At 31.9% G+C, this 22,065-nt stretch overlaps 2 protein-coding genes across 2 annotated transcripts; one reads left to right on the top strand and one right to left on the bottom strand.

Moving 5' to 3' along the window:
• Positions 1-2,714: 2,714 nt before the first annotated feature.
• Positions 2,715-5,264, bottom strand: LOC102666199 (transcription factor mef2A). The gene has a single exon (XM_014778944.3). It carries the CDS (start codon positions 4,491-4,493, stop codon positions 3,075-3,077), a length of 1,419 nt encoding a protein of 472 aa, XP_014634430.1. The 5' UTR covers positions 4,494-5,264; the 3' UTR covers positions 2,715-3,074.
• A 13,240-nt stretch (positions 5,265-18,504) lies between these two features.
• LOC100817766 (protein SCO1 homolog 2, mitochondrial) lies at positions 18,505-21,751 on the top strand. Its single transcript, XM_003531309.5, has 7 exons — positions 18,505-18,807; positions 18,921-19,065; positions 19,162-19,237; positions 20,714-20,914; positions 21,000-21,089; positions 21,225-21,357; positions 21,451-21,751. The coding sequence occupies exons 1-7, from the start codon at positions 18,734-18,736 to the stop codon at positions 21,557-21,559; spliced, it is 828 nt and encodes a 275-aa protein (XP_003531357.1). The 5' UTR covers positions 18,505-18,733; the 3' UTR covers positions 21,560-21,751.
• The last annotated feature ends 314 nt before the right edge of the window (positions 21,752-22,065 follow it).

The raw sequence follows: 22,065 nt of genomic DNA, 5'->3' as shown, positions 1-22,065 counted from the left end.
GCAACACACATGGGAAGCAGCCCTTGGAAATAATACCGGTGGAAATATACTAGGTTAAATTAGGTTTACTGTAGATTTAACTTGAGTCGATCTTAAATTTAAGTGTAAATTATTTATTTAACAAATGTTTTTATTTATTTATTTAGAGTACTGTGATTCAATCTTTTTCAAAGTTGGATTTAACATTAACAGTATATCTAAATGTCCATCCTGTAATAACTTTTTTTCAAAAAGGCAAACAAAATTAATCCTACCTCTTTATATGCCCTATGCCTTTTTGATAGGTTAACATATTTAAATTTTTAAATAAACAACTAAATATAAAATTCAATGTTTTATAAAGAATATTTAATACAATAATGATGGTATTATTATTAAATTAAGATAAAATCAAATGATATAAACTGTCAAACTTAGTAAAATGATATATTTAATAATATTGAATCATAAATGATTTTTCTCAATTCATTCATTGAATCATGTGATGTTATTGTAACTATCATGTGTGTGAAATTTTACATAGTTTAGATATTTGTAAATATGCAATTAAATAGTTGCTATTTACTTATATTTTAAATAATATATCATAGGCTAAAATGAAGAGAAATAGTAAAGCAATAATTATGTGATTTTTTTTTAAAAAAATTAATCTAATTTATAAAAGCTTCAGATTTTATAGTTGGATTGATAAAACTTAATTTTGATATAAAAAATGTTCAAAATGCTATTTATTAAATATACCACTTAATTTTATTTGATCTTATTTATATTATTTTATTTATATTTACCAAAATAGATCGATATGAAATAATTAAACAAAATAAATGATATAAAATTTGATTTTTTGTCATTTAAACAAATCTTTTAAAAATCTTAATAAAATTTATTCAATAGACAGATAATATGCAGGCTAACCAACTAAAGCATGATGATATATATTTACTTTTTTAATAATTCATCTCTCCTCGAAAAATTATTAAATAGTTTAAAACTATCACATGTCTATAGTCTCAAATATTTTTACATGACATGAAAATTAAAAAAGAAAAACTAATAACATTGAATTAAATGTTATAAAAATTAGTGTGAATCATAGTAATCTCACTTAAAAAAATTTCCGCTCCTCCAACAAAAGGTGATTGCGCACTTCAATAATTTATCAATCGTAAGAAATACTATTCCTTAGTGATCCTAACCCTTTGTAATTCCTTGTGCTCTCTTTTACTTTTTCCCGCGTTTCCTTGTCTAACCGTACACACGAAAGCAACAAAATGTCAAAATTTGTTGTCTATGTGGAGCACTTAAATTATTTGATTTTAGTCGTATAGCAAATACTTTGTCATAAAAATTCAGATTATTTGAATTGGAATTTTCCATTGTCCTAATCTGGCTCGGGGTAGGGGACTTGGAGGACCATATATATTAATTGATACACCAGGACATTTAGCCGCAATCGTGTTTCTTCAGACTTGATACCGAATTTGCATTATTTTAATCTTCAAGAAAAAAAGAAGTTCTTATACTGTTGTATTGAAGTACGGAGTTCCTATTCACACAAACAAAATACACCAGCAAAGTGCAATGAACCATAAAGACTTCCAAATAGTTTTGGTATCGGTGTCGGCCGGGTACACTTCTTGAAGATGTCATGAATCATGACTATCACACTTCTTGATCCTGGAATTTTCTGATCCTGTGGTTTTCGTTATTCCATTAACAACACTTAACCATATCACCGACTTCCGAAACCCCACTTTTGTTAAATCCATCAAGGTGAGTCTCATTTATGGGCGTAATAGAACATGCATGCCTCCAGATCACTTTCTTTATTTTCTCTTCAGAGAGGAACAATATTATTGGGCGAAATTGCAATGAAAAGTAGTGGAGAGATAATTTCGTGATTCAAATTAGACAGACACTTTTTCCTTTTCCATTTTTTCAGTGTATAATGATTTTATATATACATACGTACCAAGATAATTGGTTCAACTGGTCACTACTATTGAAATCTTATTATTGCACATCATGGCTACATATTCGCCAGTGTAAACTATATGAGCCAATTTTAGACTGATGACGTACACATCTAAGATAAGCCTCTAATGTGACTATTACTCCGTAATTCCTAAAATCTGAAGAGAGAAAAAAAAGATGATCGACAAAAGAAAAATGATTTAGCCGTTAAAATGCACAGGCGTGAAATGTTTGCGTCAATTATTGAATTTCTTTTGTCTTTAATTTAAAAACCACAGTAAGTGGAAGACGGGAATGTATGGACCCATGGATACATGCCCATGTGTGATGTGTTTTATATGTTATTGTCATAATCTTGAAAAGTTGGAAACATATGAAGATGTCTTTGATTTCGATAAAACAAGAATGCGGCGGCTAAGAATTCCCCAAATGTCGCCACCAATTACTCCTAGAACCCACAACTTTATAATCGGCGTTAAATTAAAGACTGAAAAAGAAAGAGAGAAGAAGATCTATGCACTGCAGAACGTACATTAGATACCAAACGAATTGAAGGCGTACAAAAACAAAGAAGAGAGAGGGACACACATACACATTCGGTTTTTTAATCGTGTTCAATCAACGCAGCAGATTATAAATTTTCTCTCATAAACTCTACCAAGTCAAAACCAAGATCCATATATTATAATCTCACACCAATTGACATAGTAAAGACACAAAATACATAAAGTGATATGATAAACACTTTGAAACCACCAGGATCCTTTTGTGTATATGATTAAAAGCACAACTCAAGATAATTTGAGGGGAAAACAATAATAGAGAGTGAGAGAGAAGTTAATTAGCTGCTACTTATTTACACACAATTTGAGGGGAACAGAAACACAATGAAAAGAAGAAAAAAAGGTTAAAAAAAATGAAAAATAGTGTTTAATTAATTAATTCGATTGTCATAGTTAAGATGAGGATACCAATTAAGATTCTCTCTTTCATGCATTAGAATTATACTAGCATATAGTACCATTAGTTGCTTTAAACTTTATGAAATCACAAACATCAATCCTTTTTTTTTCTTCTTATTCTGTTTGGTCGCCCATGCTTTAATCAGAAGAACAATTAATCCAGGACTCCACCATTCCTTGAGTTCTGGTTGCAGTTACAGTGAAGTCTGGCCCCTTCTCTCCATGAAAATCCGATGAAGAAGCTGAGTAGTGTACTTTGCCATTAGTGTCACTGTAGTTGATAGTGCCACTGAGAGCTCCTCCTCCTCCGTGATCGCAATCATTGTTGGTAATGGTGCCCGTTCTCTGGGCCCATTCCGTTGAAGAATTAGTAGCATTACTCAAGTTATTGTTGTTGTTGTTTCCACTTGACAATGCTCCCACTCCAACTGATGTTGACGAAACCATGCTCTGATGAAGACATCCGAGGTCGGTGTTAACATGGTCGTGTCTCAGTCCCAGTTCTTCAAACACACCATTTTTGAGATTCGGCGGAATTTCCAAGGAGTGGTGTTGTTGTGTTCTGGAGACGAGAACAGAAGAAGAGTTGCCAAGATGGTGCTTGAGCTGATGATATGCTTCGAGAGTACTATTGTCTGGGGTTGTGTTGTTAAAGTTGAGAGGCTGTTTCACAAAGCCGAAATGTTCAGATAGTTGTTGTTGTTGTTGTTGGTAATTAATGGAAGTTGAATTAGTGGAAGAGTTTGTTGAAGGAGGTAAGAAGGTATTGGAAAAGGAGGGGGGAAACGGGTGAAGACTTCGAAGTTGGAGTTTTTGTGCAAAGGGGCGAAGAAGATAAGGAGGTTGTGTTGGAGGGTCCAAAGGGTTAACGTTAACGTTGGATCTCATCAAAGTTGGTGTTGCGGCGGAAGCAAAGAGATCCAACCTGGTTCTCGGGAAAGACGAGGATGTGAAGGGTTGTGCTGGGATGCCAGTAAATTCCTGAACCATGGCTCGGAAATTGGTGGTGTCTGTGGTTAGCACAGTGGTAGGTGCACGCCTAGAAGCTCTTGACCGTTTCTTCGGGTTTCGAACCATGTTGCTGCTGCTGTTGTTGGTGTGGGTTTGAATTTGATCATTGTTTGCGGCTGACACTGAAAGCATTAGTCCTCGGGAACCACTCTCTGGAGGCAAAGTAGGAAAAGCACCACTATTGTTCCCTCGTGTTTGACTTGACACAAAAGCTTGGTTATGAGGTATCAAGCTAACAAGATCCGTTTGGTTTGGTTCGGATCTCACTTGTTTCGACCACATCACGTCAAGGTTTAACAGTGATGCTGAACTTTGTGGGATCGGATCCAAGTAGTTTGATAAAGGGTCGAACATGTGGGTGTTTTGGTGGTGTTGTAGTTGTTGATGTGGTGGTGGAATAAAGGGAGCAACTTGGCTTGGTGGTGGTTGTGGTTGAGGTTGGTTGGTTAAGAACATAGAGAGTGGTGATGATTCTGCGCGTGAATCGTACTCTTCATCAGCGCCGCTTGAGGATTGCAAGCTCCCGCTGGTGTTTGCCGAATCCATGAGAGCAGAAAATGGAAAGACGTGAGGGAGACAAAGTGAAGAGAGATTCTGATTACTTGCACATAGAACAACAAGTGTGCATTTAAGAGGGTACTGTGGTAGCTATAGTTACAGAATGAGGTATGGGAGCGAGACAAAGAGAGAGAGAGATTTTTTCTGGTTGTGGAAAGACAAGCTAGTTTTCTTCAGAAAGTGCTTCCTCCCACACACGTCTTTAAGGCTCTCTCTCTGCAAGAGTACTGCAACTGGCACACAGTGCTTGAATCACTTTTACTTAATCTGTGTTTGCACAAAAGGGTGTTACGTAAACAAGGGAATAAACAGACCACGGATGATCATGCATTTAATATACTTGGTGCAGAGAGAGGTTGTGAATACAAGTTACTCTGTTTGGGACTTGAGAGGGTGAGAGAAGTCTTTGCTATGTCTCTTGCCTCTTTCTTTGTCCTGGGTTTTGGATTACCACTACAGATTGTGAAAAGGATCAAGTATTAGGGTTTCAAGAGAAAGAGAAAAAGAAGAGAGAGAAGGAAAAAAAGAAAAGGATAGTTCTCTAGCCTTTTTCTCCTATAAAAGGAGAGGCTGCTTCTGGTAGATATGTGGTTTCACCAGCAAAATATCACAGTGGGGTAGCTATAGCCTAAAGAGGAGAGAGAGAGAGAGACTTTGTGATGGCAGGCTCTTGGTGGTCAAAGTATGTGAGATTTTTGGTTTTGATTTTAGAGACTGATATTCAGGAAAGACATATAATATAGAAGGATTGAAAGGGTTATTACTAATTGAGAACGTTATTTTCTTACTGTTCATATCTTATATTTTGCGGAATAACGAGGTGTGCAAGCAACAGATTAGAGTGATGGTTGTTGAGTTTGCATAAAGGTAAGAGATCAACCATATTTGGCTTTCCAAATTGTGTCAAGAAACAAATAAAACTACGTGCATATATTATTATTATTATTATTATATAAAATAAATTTATGCCCAAAAATTAAGTAAAGATTGTTTTGACGGTAAACAAACTGCATGTCTTTTTTGTATTTATATTCATTATTAAAAAAATGAAGAAATGTGACTTATTTGTTTCCAGCTTTGACCCAGTCAGAAATTGTGATTTATAAATTATTAATAGGGGAAAATCTGAAATAAAATATGAGAGAATCTTCCACAGCCTTCCTCTGCTAAAAGACGTTGAAGAGAAATCATGATATTTATCAAGTATACCTAATATCTAATTATATTTTAGTAATTTTACATTATTTTATTTCTTGTTAACGCTTTTTTCTTCTTTTTCTTGTGATTCGTCTATGTTAGTTGCTAATACTACCAATTAAGACGAAGCATGCATGGGTAAAAAAAAAAAATCCAATTTGATTACGAGGTTCCCAAATGAAGGATATATAAGTGGATGAATCAGTTCAACAACATTCATGTTCGCTCCAACCAACGAAACTTTGACCCAAGAATCAACAAAAGCTTTCCCCTTTTTTTGGGGTGTGATTTTGGGGAAGGAGAAGCTGTTCAACAGTCAAGTGACCATCAAATAATCCTCAAAATAATTAACTTGGTTCATAGTATATATGGATTGCTGTCCGTACAATTTCTACGTGTAAAATATTTATACTCTTTTTTTACTTTGCGATATACCTATATATGCTCCGCGTGACTACGTTTGCCCCCGAACAATACCAAGTCCATTAAGCAAAAACATGTACACTAGATTTCTCAAGTTTACTATAGGTCTGTACATATAATATGTTTGTGATTGATTCCCTGCCTACAACAATTTTAATCCCTTTTCGTGCTAATTGTTCACCTGTCATCTAAAACTTAGGTTGGAATTTCCTCTTAACTTTATAATATAATAGTATATCCATGTCTTTACAGTGAAAAAATTGTGACCATGGTCATATACATTGTATAGCAGTTTTTATCTGCGTAATATGGAAATATGTGGCGTCACCTGTGTATATATATGTATAATTGGTTTTCCTTAACGGGGACATGGGCCCACTAATCGTTCTTTTTATCTAAAAAAATTCAAAATTCAATATTTTTATCAAAACTATGATATTTATTGTAATTAAACTTTCAGGAAGTCGTGTAATCGAATGCCACCACAGAGTCATATCAATGATATTATCTTATATTCTATCACTATGATTAGTCCAATCCGATATGAAAGAAGTAAGAGCCGTAAGTATATAAAGCAGATGCCATACGGTCATACTACGCTACTTCTATTTTATTTTCTTCTTTGTTCTTTGCTTTTATTTAATATTTTTTGGCTAGATACCGTGATTGTGCAGTTTCCTTCCCCAAAACTATTTTTCAACAACAATATTGATACACTACACTTCGCTCCAAAGATCCAAAATAATTACAAATAGAACTGTAGTAGATGGGTTTGTTTAATTTATTGGTTTGAGTATAAATAAATATGCATTAATCTGCCCCAAACTGTTGAACTAATTATGTCTGGTTTATGTGGCTTGAACATGTAAAACTACTTTAATTTGTATTACTGGATATGGTCATGATCGCCGTCCCCTCCATCTACAAGGATAAGCGATGAATCAATGAAGGTTTGGAAATGATATTGATGGGACCTCTAATCTAATGTACATTATTGTCAAATGGATAGTAATTGGAGTCGTGGACATATCCATTGTTGTCTGATGATAATGTGGGCCGTTCGATTCGCTTGTTGATCCCTAATGAACATATTTATCACTCATTTGTTGTAACGAAATAGAAGAAAAACAAAAGGTTTATTTAGGGTGGTTATGAGTTTTTGATTTTTGGGTAATTATGTAATTTTTAAAATAAATTGTGTTTGACAAAGATAGATTTGAAATGTTTTTTAAATTATTTTTGAAATATTTTTATCCTCATTTTTAAAATTAATAAAAAAAATATTTTATGAATTTGATTTTTAGTTTTAAAAAATACATATTTTTCACATTTGACATTGATTCTTTTTATTGTTATCACTACCACCACACTACCACCATACCAACACCATTACCATTACCACAAATGTTACCTCCGTCATTGTCACCACCACACTATCACCACAATCATCATTGTTGTCACTGCCATACTAAGTGTCGCCATCACGACTACCAGCATCGCTATTACCACTACCATCATCATTGACATCAATATCACCACCAATATTACTATCATCACAATCATTGTTACCACCAAAATTATCATCAATGTCATCACAACCATCACTATCGCCACCATTTGGTGTCACCACTAACATCATCATCACTGCCACCGTCGTCGTCACTGACATTACCATTGTCATTAGTATTGCTACCACCACCATCAATGTCATCGTCATTGCAACCACTACCAACAATACTATCTCCATCATCGCCACCACAACCACAATTAGCATCGCCGTAACCACCACTACCAACACTACTTCCACCACCCTCATTCTCATCAATACTACCACCAACACCACCAACATTGCTAGCACCACCACCACCACTAATATCACGTTTGTCACTACCATCGATGTCGTTGTCACCACCGCCACCACCAATGTCATCACCATTGGCTGCCACTGTAACACGCCGACGAATCACACTATAAAGAGAGAGACCTGGGGGTTGTGTGTTGATGGATTGGAAAGTGCACCAATGCGTCCCAAGTAGTAAAGTTAAAACGGAAGTTCGGGTATTGTATTCACATTAACTTTGCTTGTACTTATGTAGATGAATATTTGATTAAGAAAAAGATTTGGAAAGGTTGTAGAAAGTAATTTAAATTGGTAGAAAATTAAATCAAACAAGAAAAAGAATTAAACATGAAATAATTAAGGAAAAAAAAAAGATGAGAAAATCCAATATTATTATAGAAGGAAATTCAGAATATGTGAATATTAGAAACTTAGCCTACCAGAGCTACTCTTTGATGTAATATTAATGATTTTTTTCTATTTATAATTATTCCAATTTACACATGCATCTGTTAGTATACTCTAACTTTGGTCCCTCACATGAAATAGTCTAATTTATCTATTTTCTCTCATAAATCCATTTATAGAGCTAAAATAGTAAATTATATTAAGAATAAAGATGTATAACAGGTTAAACAGATATCAATCTATCCCTAGTAATGACTTTATTTAAATACATTTTTCCAATTCTATTAGAAAATAACATTTTCCAACGCTACCCCTAAAACTTACCATGCAAATGGGTGATCAAGTCATAAGTAATAATATTAAGCACAGGAAAAAATAATACAAATGTAATGTTCATAAATAGATAGGAAGAGAAATGACATTAAGAGTTGTTGGTTGCCAAGTTTTCAACAAAGGGAATTTAGCCTCTCATTGTCATGGAAACTTTATGATTGCAAAAGGCAAATATTTACTAAAGGGGGAAAAGATAAGAAAAAAAATGGAGGAAATGAATGACTCTCATTGTTTGTTTCTCCTTCTTCCGCCTTTGTCTTTTAAAAGAAATTGTATTCTTTTGAAATTTCTATATGTTTTTTTCTTTTTTCTCTCTTCTTCTTTTATAGGTGCATATTAGCGGGCTTCTTGCACTAAGTCTGTCTTTACTTTTCTTAATTAGTCATGTTTTTCCTTAATTAACATGTTTTTCTTAATTATTCTTCTTTCCTTAATTATTTTTCTTTTCTTAATTAATCTCGTTTTCCTCAATTAGCCTTCTTACCTTAATTAGTTATGTTTTCCTCAATTAGTCTTCTTTCTTTAATTAGCCCTACTCTCCTCAATCAGTTCTGCTTTCCTTAATTAACTCGCTTTTCTGGGCTTTATTTTACTCACTAAGCATCATAAATTCATCAGTTTTAATATTCTTTGTACAAAAAGTTAAATGATATTAATTTAGCAATTATTTGTTCAAAAATAAAAAATTAGGAGAGAAAAATTAAAAATTCTTATATAATTTAACCCCAAAATATACTCATAATTAACAATTATCAGTGTGCTGGTATGTGATTGTATAGTTGAGGATGAAATAAAGAAATTAGCTAGTATTATTTATACCAACAAGATGCATATACTTGTCAATAGTTTATTACATAAGAACTTCACAATTAAACGTGCTTGACTTGGAGTAGTTATGTGATGGGTAACCTTCTGGAAAGTTTCTCAGGTGAGTGAGAACAAAACACGTTTTGACTGAAAGCAGACAGAGCTGATTTTTGAGGTCTCGAAAAGGGCTATGTACAGAGGGTTATGACCAAAGAAGGGTTTTAACCAACAAGAATGTTGAGTCAAAGATCAAGTCAGAGTTGATTTGATATCTCGAAAAGGGTTACCTACGAGGAGTTTTGACCGGTGAAAGATTTTAACCAACAGGAATATTGAGTGAAATACTATCACGTAAAGTGAAGTACGATCGCAGGAAGTGTTGTAATGTGAGAGTCATCGAGAATTCAAAAATTAGGAATATTATAGCTACCATCAACACCACTATCACCACCACATTGTCATTGCCACCACTACCAATGACATCTACATTACCACCACTAATATTTCTATTATTGTTGTTGAAATCATCAACATTATTATTATCATCACTATCACACATCACTTTTAAATTAATTTTAATATAATATGAAACTTCCAAAATAAATTTATTTAAAATTAGTCATATTTTTTAAACTGTTTTAAGTTTCTTGAAACTAAAACCAAAACTAAAACAGATTGTTATTTTAAGAAATTTTAAAACTCAAAATTAAAAATCGTCCCAAACTAGCCTTTAACTAGAGTATCTTAAATATTTCTAGTACTATTTTTAATTAAAATTAGAGCTTTAAAAAATTTAAAATAATGTGGCATCAATTCATCCATGCGTATGTGATGTTGATGTTTCCCTAAAATTACAAAAAATTATTTAATTTTGATTTAAAATATAATAAGAAAATACAATTATATATATACCAATTTTAGTACATATATAGTTCATCATTTTCTTTTAAAAAAATTCATAACCAAAAAATTAATTCGAAAGCACTCCTATTAAAAAGAGAGAAAAAAACACAATTATTTACCCATTTCATGTACACAATACATTCGATTGTCATCAATAAACCACGAATATAAATAATGAAACTGATGAAGAAATATGAGAAATTGCATTCTTAAATCTTTTAAATAAATTTTTTAATAAATTTAATTAGAATGAATTAATAATATAAACTATAAATATAAATAATTAAATTGATGATGACACATTGCATTATTGAATCTTTTATATAGCATTTTTTTTAACGAATTTAATTATAATACAACGATAACATAATAATAAATTGTTTTTATATTATTATTAATTCATCAAATGTTTATTAATTTTATATTTTTGGTACATAAAATTTATATTGAAATGCAATCTCTAATTAATTGGCAGTTTATTGTTTTAAAGAAAAAAATTGTGTAAGAAGAGAACATATTCAAGATTCAAAATTAAAAGGGAAAATATAATTTTAGTTTTTATACTTTCATCAAATCTTGTTTTTAGTCCTTAAACTTTTATATTCTCTAATTTAGTCCCTAAATTTAAAAAAAAAAACTTGTTTTTAATTATTCTTCAAAGAATCTTCGCAAATGGTGCTAACTTATATATGCGTCCAATGTGATAAATAGTGTGCTTTTTTTTTCTTCTTTTTCTTTTCAAAAAATATGTGAAAAATTGATTATTATTTTTTAAATGAAGTTATAAAATATCTCCTTCAAACACACATTGAATCCTAACTTTCGATGATTTCATCTTTATCTTGATTTTCAACTTTATTCATCAATAGTTGGTGTTGCAAATGTTCTTATATCTTTTCCTAATTTATTTGTTTATTGAACATAATTTTCAAATAAGGATGAAAGTCCTTTAGCGGTTTGCATATAGTTTTACGCACGAATAAGAGTGAAATTTCTTTCTATTTTGATTCTCTTTAAAAATAAAATCTTTAATTTCTATCATATTTTCATATGAAATAATGTATTGTCACATTTATAAAAAATAATGGTCAATGTATAATCTATATACTCTTAATAAACAACTGTCAACATCATATATGAGAATAGATTAAAAATACATTTTTAATAAAACATAGAAATTAAATTGAACAATATGAAACTTTAAGAATTAAAAACAAGAAAAAAGTAAAATAAAAAATATAAGAACTAATAACATGTTCCGAATTTAAATGAGTGCTACTTATGTAAGAACAATTCGATCCACATATTCAATGATGTATAAATGTTACATTGATACTATATATAAAAAAATTACTAATATGACGGAGATTCTATATTGCTTTAATTAGTGCATAATGGTGAGTTAATAATTGATTAAAGGGAGAGACAAATCACATTCCAATTACCCCGATATATTCCCCAAATCGCCATGCCTATTCACTGTTTAGTTTTCAGCAACACGTACGCGAATATTTTCTTGCCTCTCATCGTCCCCTTTTCGGTGGTTTTCCTCTCTGCTATTATATTCCACCATCTGTCAACAATCAATCAAAACAACAAAATAGATGGATACCAGAATAGCTGGAAAAAAAAAAAAAATATATATATATATATATATATACACACACGCGCGCGTGGATCATCGATGAGAAAAACGAGACTAACCAAAGGTTAAGAAAATTTAAAAATTATCCCCAGAGAAAGAAAAAAAAATAAGAAGCAAATATTTGGTTAATAATATATTATGTTTATTTATTTTGTGTTGTTTTCTGAGGTGCGATCGTGCTGTACCTAAACTGCTACTACAGCCGCCAAATTGGACGAATGTAGAAAGGTACGTAGAACAACCATACAAGGCGATAATGCAACTGTTCGAATATTCCCGAACTATTATTTGAAACTAAATATTATTATAAGATAATTTTTCAATTTCCTAACTTGAATTTTTCTTTGTTTAACTTTTTTTTTTGTTCGATTTTGTTTTCGCTTTGTTCCCGAGAAGGAAACTTTGTCACAGGTGATGCACACCACAGATATTTAGAGATAGATCAAGCCAAATTTCCTTATTAATATATGATGCTTTTACCTAACCTAACCACGTAAACAATTTGAAATTTAAGATGCTTCAAATTCAACACGTCATTAGACAGCACTAACTATATCTTTTTCTAATTTTTTAGTATTGTTCTGCAGTTTAATTTTTTTTTAAAAAAAAACTTATCAATTACATTTAAAATCAACACTAACAATTAACATTACTGTTATAATTAAGTCACTCAGTTGTAACTTGCACGTTCCCAGTCTAGCTAAATGATCAATAAACTTCTTTTTTTTTATATATAGGAAATGATCAACAAATTAACTTAGAAAATCAAAATTCGTGCTGGTCAAGCAAAGTGTCAACTTACAAACCCACAGTTTTATCTTATTTAAGAAAGAAAAAATATAGCCGTATGAGCTAGCTAGAAATTTAATATATTTTGTGTTGTGGAATCTATTTTATATATGTTTGTTATATGAAATGTCAATCTATATATATTGAGATTAATTAAGAAAATCAACAAATGTTTCTGAGGGAACAAAACCTTCTTAGATGTATTGATTATTCATTGTACTAAGAATTAATCCAATCACATGTATTCTCGCTCGTAAAAACAATAGCCAAGAGGGTTCTTTAACCATTGAATTTTCCGTGATTCCTTCAAGTCCTTTTGTTCCTAAGTGCATTTAAAAGTGTTGGTATATTCTTTTTGGTAAAGTCGTAAAATTCGAAAACACAAGAAAAAGAAGAGTACAAGTGAGACCCTCTCCCTCTAGCTTGTGCCGGGGATGAGGGAAGAGATACCTTAATGATGATGCACGAGAGGTAACAGCCATTTTCTTGGTTTATAGATTGATATGAAGATAGTGATATGAATAGATAAACATATATAATTTTCAATTTGGGAATGCGACTGAAATTTGAAATAATTGATACCAGTCGCCATTTTGACAAGTCCAATGCCACCTAACGATTTTCCTTTTTCTTTCTCCTTCCCGTTAACCTTATTAGCCCTTTCTTTTGGGGTACGTTAAACTATTCCTAATTTATTTGATTCAAACGCTTGCTGTAATAAGGAGGTACTTGAGATTTTTGGAAATTTAGTGTTAGATAATAAATTGTAGTTGACAGAAATATAAAAGGAAATTTAATTGGTGGAAACTGAAAGAGAAAAAGGTTTGGAGGTAGGACTACGTCAAAGCCACATTACAAGTCTACGTAGTGGGTGTGGTGGGATCATGTGGTCCAACCATTTGGGTATGGTCGTGGCAGTTTTAATTTGTAGCACTAAAAAATGTTTTTTTTCCTTTTATGTAAGTAAAATGCTATTTTCTAACAAAAAAAAAGTCTTTTTTAGAAAAAATTAATTTGCTAATACAGTTATTATATGTTTACATTATCAGTATGATGTACACTAATAATATACACCGTTAGTTTAATTATATCAATAGATAAATATACAATATTTATTAATGTTCACTTTTCTTAATATTTTATTTTCTAACATGAAATAAATAAATTGCTCTTAATTGCTAGAATTGGATCATTCCATAGCTGAGCCCAACACAAGATGTGCAAAAAGAAATGAAAGAAAAATAAAGCAAAAGCATCTTGGGCCAACAAAACAACATTCTCAATGTCCAATGGAGGTGGCGTAATCAGTACAAGCCCAAATACAAAAAATCATAAATAAAATAAGCATATATGATATTTTTGTTACAAAGTAATAGAACGCAATATTATTATTTTTATCTAATATAAATTTTATTTAAAATTGCTTCAATGAATTATTAAATAAATATCTGAAAATTTACCTAAAAATATATTAACGGGTTATGGAGAATTCAACATGACCTAAAGTACATACTTTTTCTTTTGGCATTAAAAGGGGATAAAAAAAATCCAAAACAACAAAACTACAAGGAGATTAAATGAGGGGAAAAAAGACCCCAGCATCAAAACTAAGCAAAGGCTTCAACACAGTTGGAGCATGCTCAAACATTGGTTAGCTTCTATATAGACATGCATTATACTGACACTATAAAACTTTTGAGATCAGTCCTTGAATGGCTTGAATTAACCACAAACCAGACACACATCCCATCGAATTCCTTTTCATACACTGAACAACGACCATAGAGTCAATTTGCAAAATCAAACTCTGAATTCCTTTCTGTTGAGCCACTTGAAGACCCTGATGAATACCTGAAAGCTCATCTACAAAAGTTGAGGTAATCCCCACTTTTTTTTTCCAAAGCCAACAATCCAAGCCCCATGATGATCACAAATCAACCCTCCACACCTTGATCTTTCAGAGCTCATAACCTAAACTACATACTTTAATCTATTAACAAAATGTAAGTTGGAAAAAAAAGTGTTACAAGAGTGTTATTAGGGATCAATACAGATTAAAAGGATTAAAAAAATAATTTCATTAGAGTTTCAAAACAAAAATATATTCAAATCAGTCATTTATCTCTTGGCACTTATCAATATAAAATTCAGATTTCCATATCCTCAATATTTACTTTCAAGATGTATATATATACTTTTTATATTACAAAGGTATGTGACAGAAAAAAATATATAAAATAAATATAAAAAATAAGAGTGTGAACATCTTAGCAACTAAAACCACAAAAATCGGACTATAGTCTCAATTAAGCGTTGTATTCAATTTATTTTAATGGAAGAGAGATCAACATCACAGTTATATATATATATATATATATATATATATATATATATATATATATAGAAATCATTACTTAAATAATTCAACACTCCAATAAAAATGTACAATATTTCTAGTGTTTATTCAAGGTATTAGGGTGTTTGTTAACTTTATTTTATTTATTTTTTATATGTAAGAATCAAATATATGCATCAAAAGATTTATAATTATTCATATACTCTACTTAATCCGTTGAATTAGATTCTTTTGGTATTTTGAATTTTATTTTAATACATAGGAAAATTTAATTAAAATGATAGAGAATAAAATAAATTTAAAAAACCATTTTTTTAATTATTTACTTTTTGTCACACAATATCATTTTATAATATTATTATAGGAAGTAAATTTTATGCAATGTAACTAATATTTAAGTTTAACAAATGCATTAATTTTATGATACTATAAAAGATTTGTTAGATGACTTAAAAATAACTAATCAGTGGACATCTTTTCTTTGATAAAAAGCGTATTTCAATTTTTCATGCACTATATTTATGATACTTCTAGTAGTCAACTTAACTCGATTATATAAATACTTCAATATATCTTTCATTAGTACCCCAAAATAATGTACTATTTAAATACGATAACATAATTAAATATATTCAAACCAATTACGTACTTAAAGAAAAAGATTAACAATTTCTCACAAAGTTTGATAATTATCTATTTGACTTTTTAAAGAATAGAATGGTATTAATTGCCTCACGACTATATAATTTGAATACAAATACGAAAAAGTAAAACAAAATTGAAAGTGATTAAATTATTGACGTGCATATAGATATTTCACGATATATTATCAAGGAATTAATTAACACGAGAACAACTCTATTTGTTAATTTTCCCTCTTCTGCATGCAATGTAGCAATGAACTAAGCGTGCAAAATTTGAAGCAATTAGAAAATATTTTATTTGTTGATGAAGAAATAATATAAAACTATTTTGCAATACAACTATAATTAATTAATTAATTAATTACTCATGTGTTTTTAAAAAATTTAAAAAAAATTAGTTATTAGAATCCTAACAATGTAAAAAAAAAAAGATTAATTTATAAGTGGCTCAGGAGTGACTAATTTATACAAGTGGCTCAGGAGTGACGATCACTTGGCTTGGAAAGAAGGCGATGAGCAGAAAAGAAACTCTAATGTAGTTGAAATACTTAAAGACACATAATTCCCTAGGATTTGCAATGACCTTCACCGTCGAGTGTCAAAAAAGATAGTTGATCATGAGTGAGTTATTATCACATATATTTGATTTAAGAGTTAATAGAATCTTCTTTTATACAACACATTATTTGCACTTGGCATTGTGAATTCAAATCACTTCTAGTCTGTTCTCAGTCGAATAATATGATTTGGAGTTTTGACTTATTAGGTGACTATTGGAGTTATGAAGAAACAATAATTTTGTTGGAGGATAACAACTGGGACACTTCATTAGAGAAAGATCAAGTGTGTCCCACCATTCATATACTATCAACACTAGTTCAATATCATTTCATACTCTCACACATACATTCATATATTAAGGAAAAAAAAGAATGTTAATCTTTAGATTTATTCGGTTTAATTCATACTTTATAATGAAAATTAAAAAATAGCATTGTAAGGTTATCCTAACATTTTAATATGTCATACTATCAATGACATCTATTGCTGGTACAGAAAATTAATTTTACAATGTTTACACTAATAATTTAATTTTTGTTGAACAAAGCATAATATATTTACAAAGACAAGTTAAACAACTGCTTTACTTTTCATTTGATGATATATGTAATATTTTATTGTCAGAGAGTGTTATTAAGGACCAATACAATTAAAAAAATTGTAAGGCGTTTGGCAAGTGTACCAAATGTCTAAGTAGTAAAATCTCGAAAATCCGAGTGTCAAATTCACAGGAATTTTGTGTTGCACTTGTGTTAAATAACTTTCAATTTATGAGGGAAATATTTGAAAGGAGTAGAAGAAATAATACGAACAAAAGAATCAAAAGTAGAATATGTAAAGAATTCAATGAGATACAAATGTTAAAACTTAGCATGCCTAGTCCGCCTTGGATGTATGAATTTTATGGGTTTTCTTTATCAAATTAATCAGATCTATTCTACTTACATCTATCTATTTACTTGTCCCTGGTGTCTCACGATGACAAGTTTGTTTTATTTATCTATCTCCCAAATGCCTTTGAAAAGACTCGCTAAATAAAATGCATGAAGAATAAATTCTAGATGTTTGCTAAATGCATGAACATAAAGTTACCATTCTATGCCTAGCAATGATTACCTTATAATTTCTTCTCTTTATTGTTCTATTAGAAGTTATCCTCTCCCGAGCAACTAACTCCTAAAACTGATGCATGTATCTTTTCTTTAAATCTTATTAGAAGTTATCATCTGAGCAACTAACCCTCAAAAGGAATTAAAGATGAAAATGTAAGATAAAATAGAGAAGAAAATAGAACAGAAAAACCTGAAAAGGGATCCTCTTGCATTGATAAATCTAAAGTACACCATACATCGTATGACTTTTTAGGTCTGTCAGATCCTAACCAGGGGACTAGCCGCTCATAATCATTGAGGGGCTTTACAATGCAAGGGATGAAAGAAAGAATGAATACAAATGATAGAGAGAGAAGAAAGGAGGAGTTCTCAGGCTTAAGGTAGTGATAGGAGTGTTCTAAGACTCGGTGTGTCGTTTCCTTTGACTGAGCTCTCTATTTATAGTTGTTGGAATGAACTTTGAGCCTTTGTAGACTCGCTCAGCGCGACGGGACCCCTCGCTTAGCGTGTTCAGATCGTGCGCTTGGCGAGCTCCTCTCGCTTAGCACGTTCTGTTTTATTTGTACCGCTTAGCCTCCTGTGCTGAGCACGAGTAATGGATTCTGACTCTTCGTACTTAATGCCTCGCTTAGCGCCTGTCTCCTCTGGCTCGCTTAGCGCGCCGCGCTAAGCGAGAGAATGGGTTGGGCCTGTCTGATTTTTCTTTATTATTTCCTTCTTTTTGCTTTTAACACCTTCAATTTTTATATCTGTAGCCAAAATTCACGAAATATCAATTCTTTAATGATTAAGCACAAATAACTGCTAAATAATTATTTCTAAGGTCAAATTTGCCTAATTTTCTCTTATCAAAGTACAATTATTTAGCAGTTATAAAAAAAAATTTACGAGATAAACAAAACAAAAAAAATTATATTTAAGTTTATAATCATATTATTTTGGTAGCCTATAATAATGTATTTAACAAAATGTATGTGGAGTCAACCAATTTGTTTTCCAGAATAAGTAGGTTGGGAGTGATGATGTTATGTGTAGCACATAGGAATTGCCGAATTGGATACAATCCGGAAGAATAAGCTTGGAGAGCAAGGCAATATTTGGATGTTTTATGGCAGAAATAGGTGCACGGCAGGCATGGGTTTCAGCTTTTGTGACTCAATCACCCACCATAACCATTATTATCAGTACATAGTACTAGTTAATCTCAGTCATGCCTATTCCTAGGTTTATGCTCTTTTCATCCCAGCATCGCTCCACTGCTGCGGCCCTCGCTCTTCTTCGAAGGTCTCTCTCTAAAATCCTCTTTTTTATATGTAAATTTTGGGGATTTTGTTTTCCCACTTGGTTTAATTATTTTTGACGAATTGCATCATAGGCCTTTGTTATTATTTTGATAGGTGCGTTCCCTCTACGACAACTCAATCTGTTAGGTATTCAAAATCAACAAGTCACGGTAAAACAAAACATTATCTTCATCCTGTATTCCAACCAGAATCCAGCTCCGCCTCCCAGGTTTCTCGCTCATGGGGTGCCTATGTTGTTGTATGTTCCCTTACTCCTCTTTTTTTTCTCTTGTTGCATTGTTTATCTCGTTTCTCAGGTATATAGAATTCTGTTTGTCATTTAATTTAACTGCAGCCAGCTGCTGTTCTTGGATTTGCTGGGCTTGCAGCTTTTTTTCACTATAATGATGAGAGAAGAGCGGTTCCCAAAGGTATTTGCAATCTGCTATTCTCAATTGATCTGCTTTGAAGAGTTTGGAGTTCAATTATTTGGTTATAAAACAAGTGTTTGTTTTTATCTGTACCCTTCTTGAATTGTTATGCCCATTCTTCATGAGCAAGGTTAGATGTTATTATTCTTTTCTTATATTTAGAAGTGGCGATGTTTGGTTAAAGGATGAATACATCATAAGACAGTATGTGATTTAATATGTAGAGTTTTTTCCAATTAGTTTGTTGCTAGGCATGTTTGCTTGAGTCCAGTTTACACCAAAAGGGAATTCTTACAGGTTTCTGATTGATAGTGTCAAATATGGTGATGATAAAGGAGGTCAGAGGGTTTAAGTATATCAGTGATCTGGCGTACTGGTTATGAAGTTTCAGTGGTGTAGTTCAAAGGTCTAAGCATATGTTAGAATTAATTTTGGAAAGACGGCCTGATGGTTTTGGCTTTATAGCACTCTGTTAAATCCATTGATGCAATTTATGAACATGCAAGCATTTTGCAGATGGGAAACTTTCCATGGTCAGTTTTTACATGTCATACACAGAGTAACATCAGAGTGTCTAAGAATGACGAGCTATGCACCTTTTGCTTAGTTATTTACTTATATCATTGAGTTTTTTATTGCGGCATTGTGCCAACTCTACCCAAGTCACTTTTAGTGCCATTTAATGATTACGCATGTGAATGTGTATATGTATTTGGGGAGAGTCTTTGGTTAATTGACAGACAAACACATTTGACTAGATGCTCGGTTCCTCTTAGTGTAATCCAACTTGGTTTCTTTCTGTTGATGAAGATTCTAATTTATGTCTCAATAATAAAATGTTTCTATTTGTTCTTCATATGTATCAGTGAGCTACATATGCTTTGATGAGAATATATGCTAAATTATCAAGAACAAATCATTACAGCAGAATGTAGGGTGGATATATTAAGCTGTTACATTTTTGCAACAAGATTATTCCAATACATAAAGGAAGTGGTCATGACATCATAATTTGCTACTTAGTTCTTACTGAAGATCCATTTTTTGTTGCCTTAAAACTGTATCTCTTCTTTGCAAGGGTCTCTGTTTTACAAAGTAGGCAATTGTTGGGACTTGTAACTGCAGCTTGGGATAGATCCTAGTCCCCTTGCTTTATGACTTGGTTGGTTGGAATTTTATTGTCTAACCTGATCTGTGACTTGCAAATGTAAAGCATGCAGTTGAGTTGATCATGTCAATACTTTGTAAGAATTACACATACTCAACTAAACTTTGTCGTTGTTCTTATCCAAGATTATTCATAGAACCTCTTGTGACTTCTGGATGAAACTGTTTCATTTTCCTTTTGAATTTGTCGATTTCCAGGTTTAAGCATCAAAGTTTAGCAAGTTGTCGGATTACATTAGTGTGATCCCAATATAAGTTTGAAAGGATGTTTTATTTCCGTTGTCCTAATTTCTTCATTTCTTGTATTAGGTCATCAGGGTGGTGGCCTCAGAAATGTTGCCAATGGACCCATAATTGGGGGTCCATTTACACTAATTAATACAGAGAAACAAGCAATTACAGAACGTAATTTTCTTGGGAATTGGGTCCTCCTCTACTTTGGTTATACCTCATCCCCCGATCTTGGGCCAGAGCAAGTCCAAATTATGGCCAACGCAATTGATATATTAGGTTTGGCACTTCAATCTCAGCTTACTGTGTTATAAGTTTCTTTCTCTGGGTTAACCTTAACTTTATGTATTTTATTTGGATCAAGAATCAAAACAGAATCTCAAGATTCTACCAGTATTTGTTTCCATTGATCCTCAACGTGATACTCCCTCACAACTTCGTGCTTACCTTAAAGGTTAGATTGCCTCATTGGCAAAACTTCATTTTTTATTTACTTAAACTTTTAGCTTTGGTCAATTATGCTTTTCTACCCTTTTTGGCTTTGCCCTATTAACTTTTGTCGTCTATCTTTCCCTCTGTCGTGCTGCAGAGTTTGATTCAAGAATCATAGGATTAACTGGACCTGTTGCAGCTATTAGGCAGATGGCTCAAGAATATCGTGTTTACTTTAAAAAGGTAGAAGAGGATGGCAATGATTATCTTGTTGACTGTTCCCACAACATGTAAGCCCTTGTTCTACGCTACCCTTATTCATCCTTCTGTAGTTCTGTATGGTTGCATATAAACATGGATATAAACTGTGTTAAAACAATCAGGTATTTGCTGAATCCTAAATTGGAGGTTACGAGATGCTTTGGAGTCGAGTATAGTGCAGAGGAGTTGTCAGAAGCGATAGTGAAAGAGCTGAACAGAAACCCCTCTTGAATGGTTACGAGATGCTTTGGAGTCGAGTATAGTGCGGAGGAGATGTTTCTGTTTTTCGTTTTCTTTTAATTAGATCACAGAATAATTTACATGTGATGAATTAAGTTTTACTTTAGACGATTGGATTTAGCTTTGCTTTATTTTCAACTAGACTTGCAGAAAAATGTAGTGGCAATCTGAGCTTCATTTTAAGTTTCGCGGGCATTTAGTTCTTGGCTAACATCTTAGATGGATGTTTTATACCTGAATGTTTTCACATTCACCTTCATCTAACAAGCACTTTGGTTTTAGTTCACGAGTTCATACTGTCACGTGTAAGTTTTGCTAGTCCAAACTACTATCGCGTGAACTATTCATTTCATATTAAACTATGAGAACGATAGATGCAAACTTAGACCATTAAATTAAACCCTATGTAAAAGGAAGATTAGAACATACAGTTGTTATATTTTAAATGATGCAACATTTAATACGTATAATCTTCTAAGAAGTTTCTGTTACCTTTT

This window comes from Glycine max, chromosome 8 (genome assembly GCF_000004515.6).
Source record: "Glycine max cultivar Williams 82 chromosome 8, Glycine_max_v4.0, whole genome shotgun sequence".
Classification (NCBI taxonomy): Eukaryota; Viridiplantae; Streptophyta; class Magnoliopsida; order Fabales; family Fabaceae; genus Glycine; species Glycine max.
Note: the sequence above shows the minus strand (reverse complement) of the source record. Positions and strands in the feature narration are given on the sequence as shown.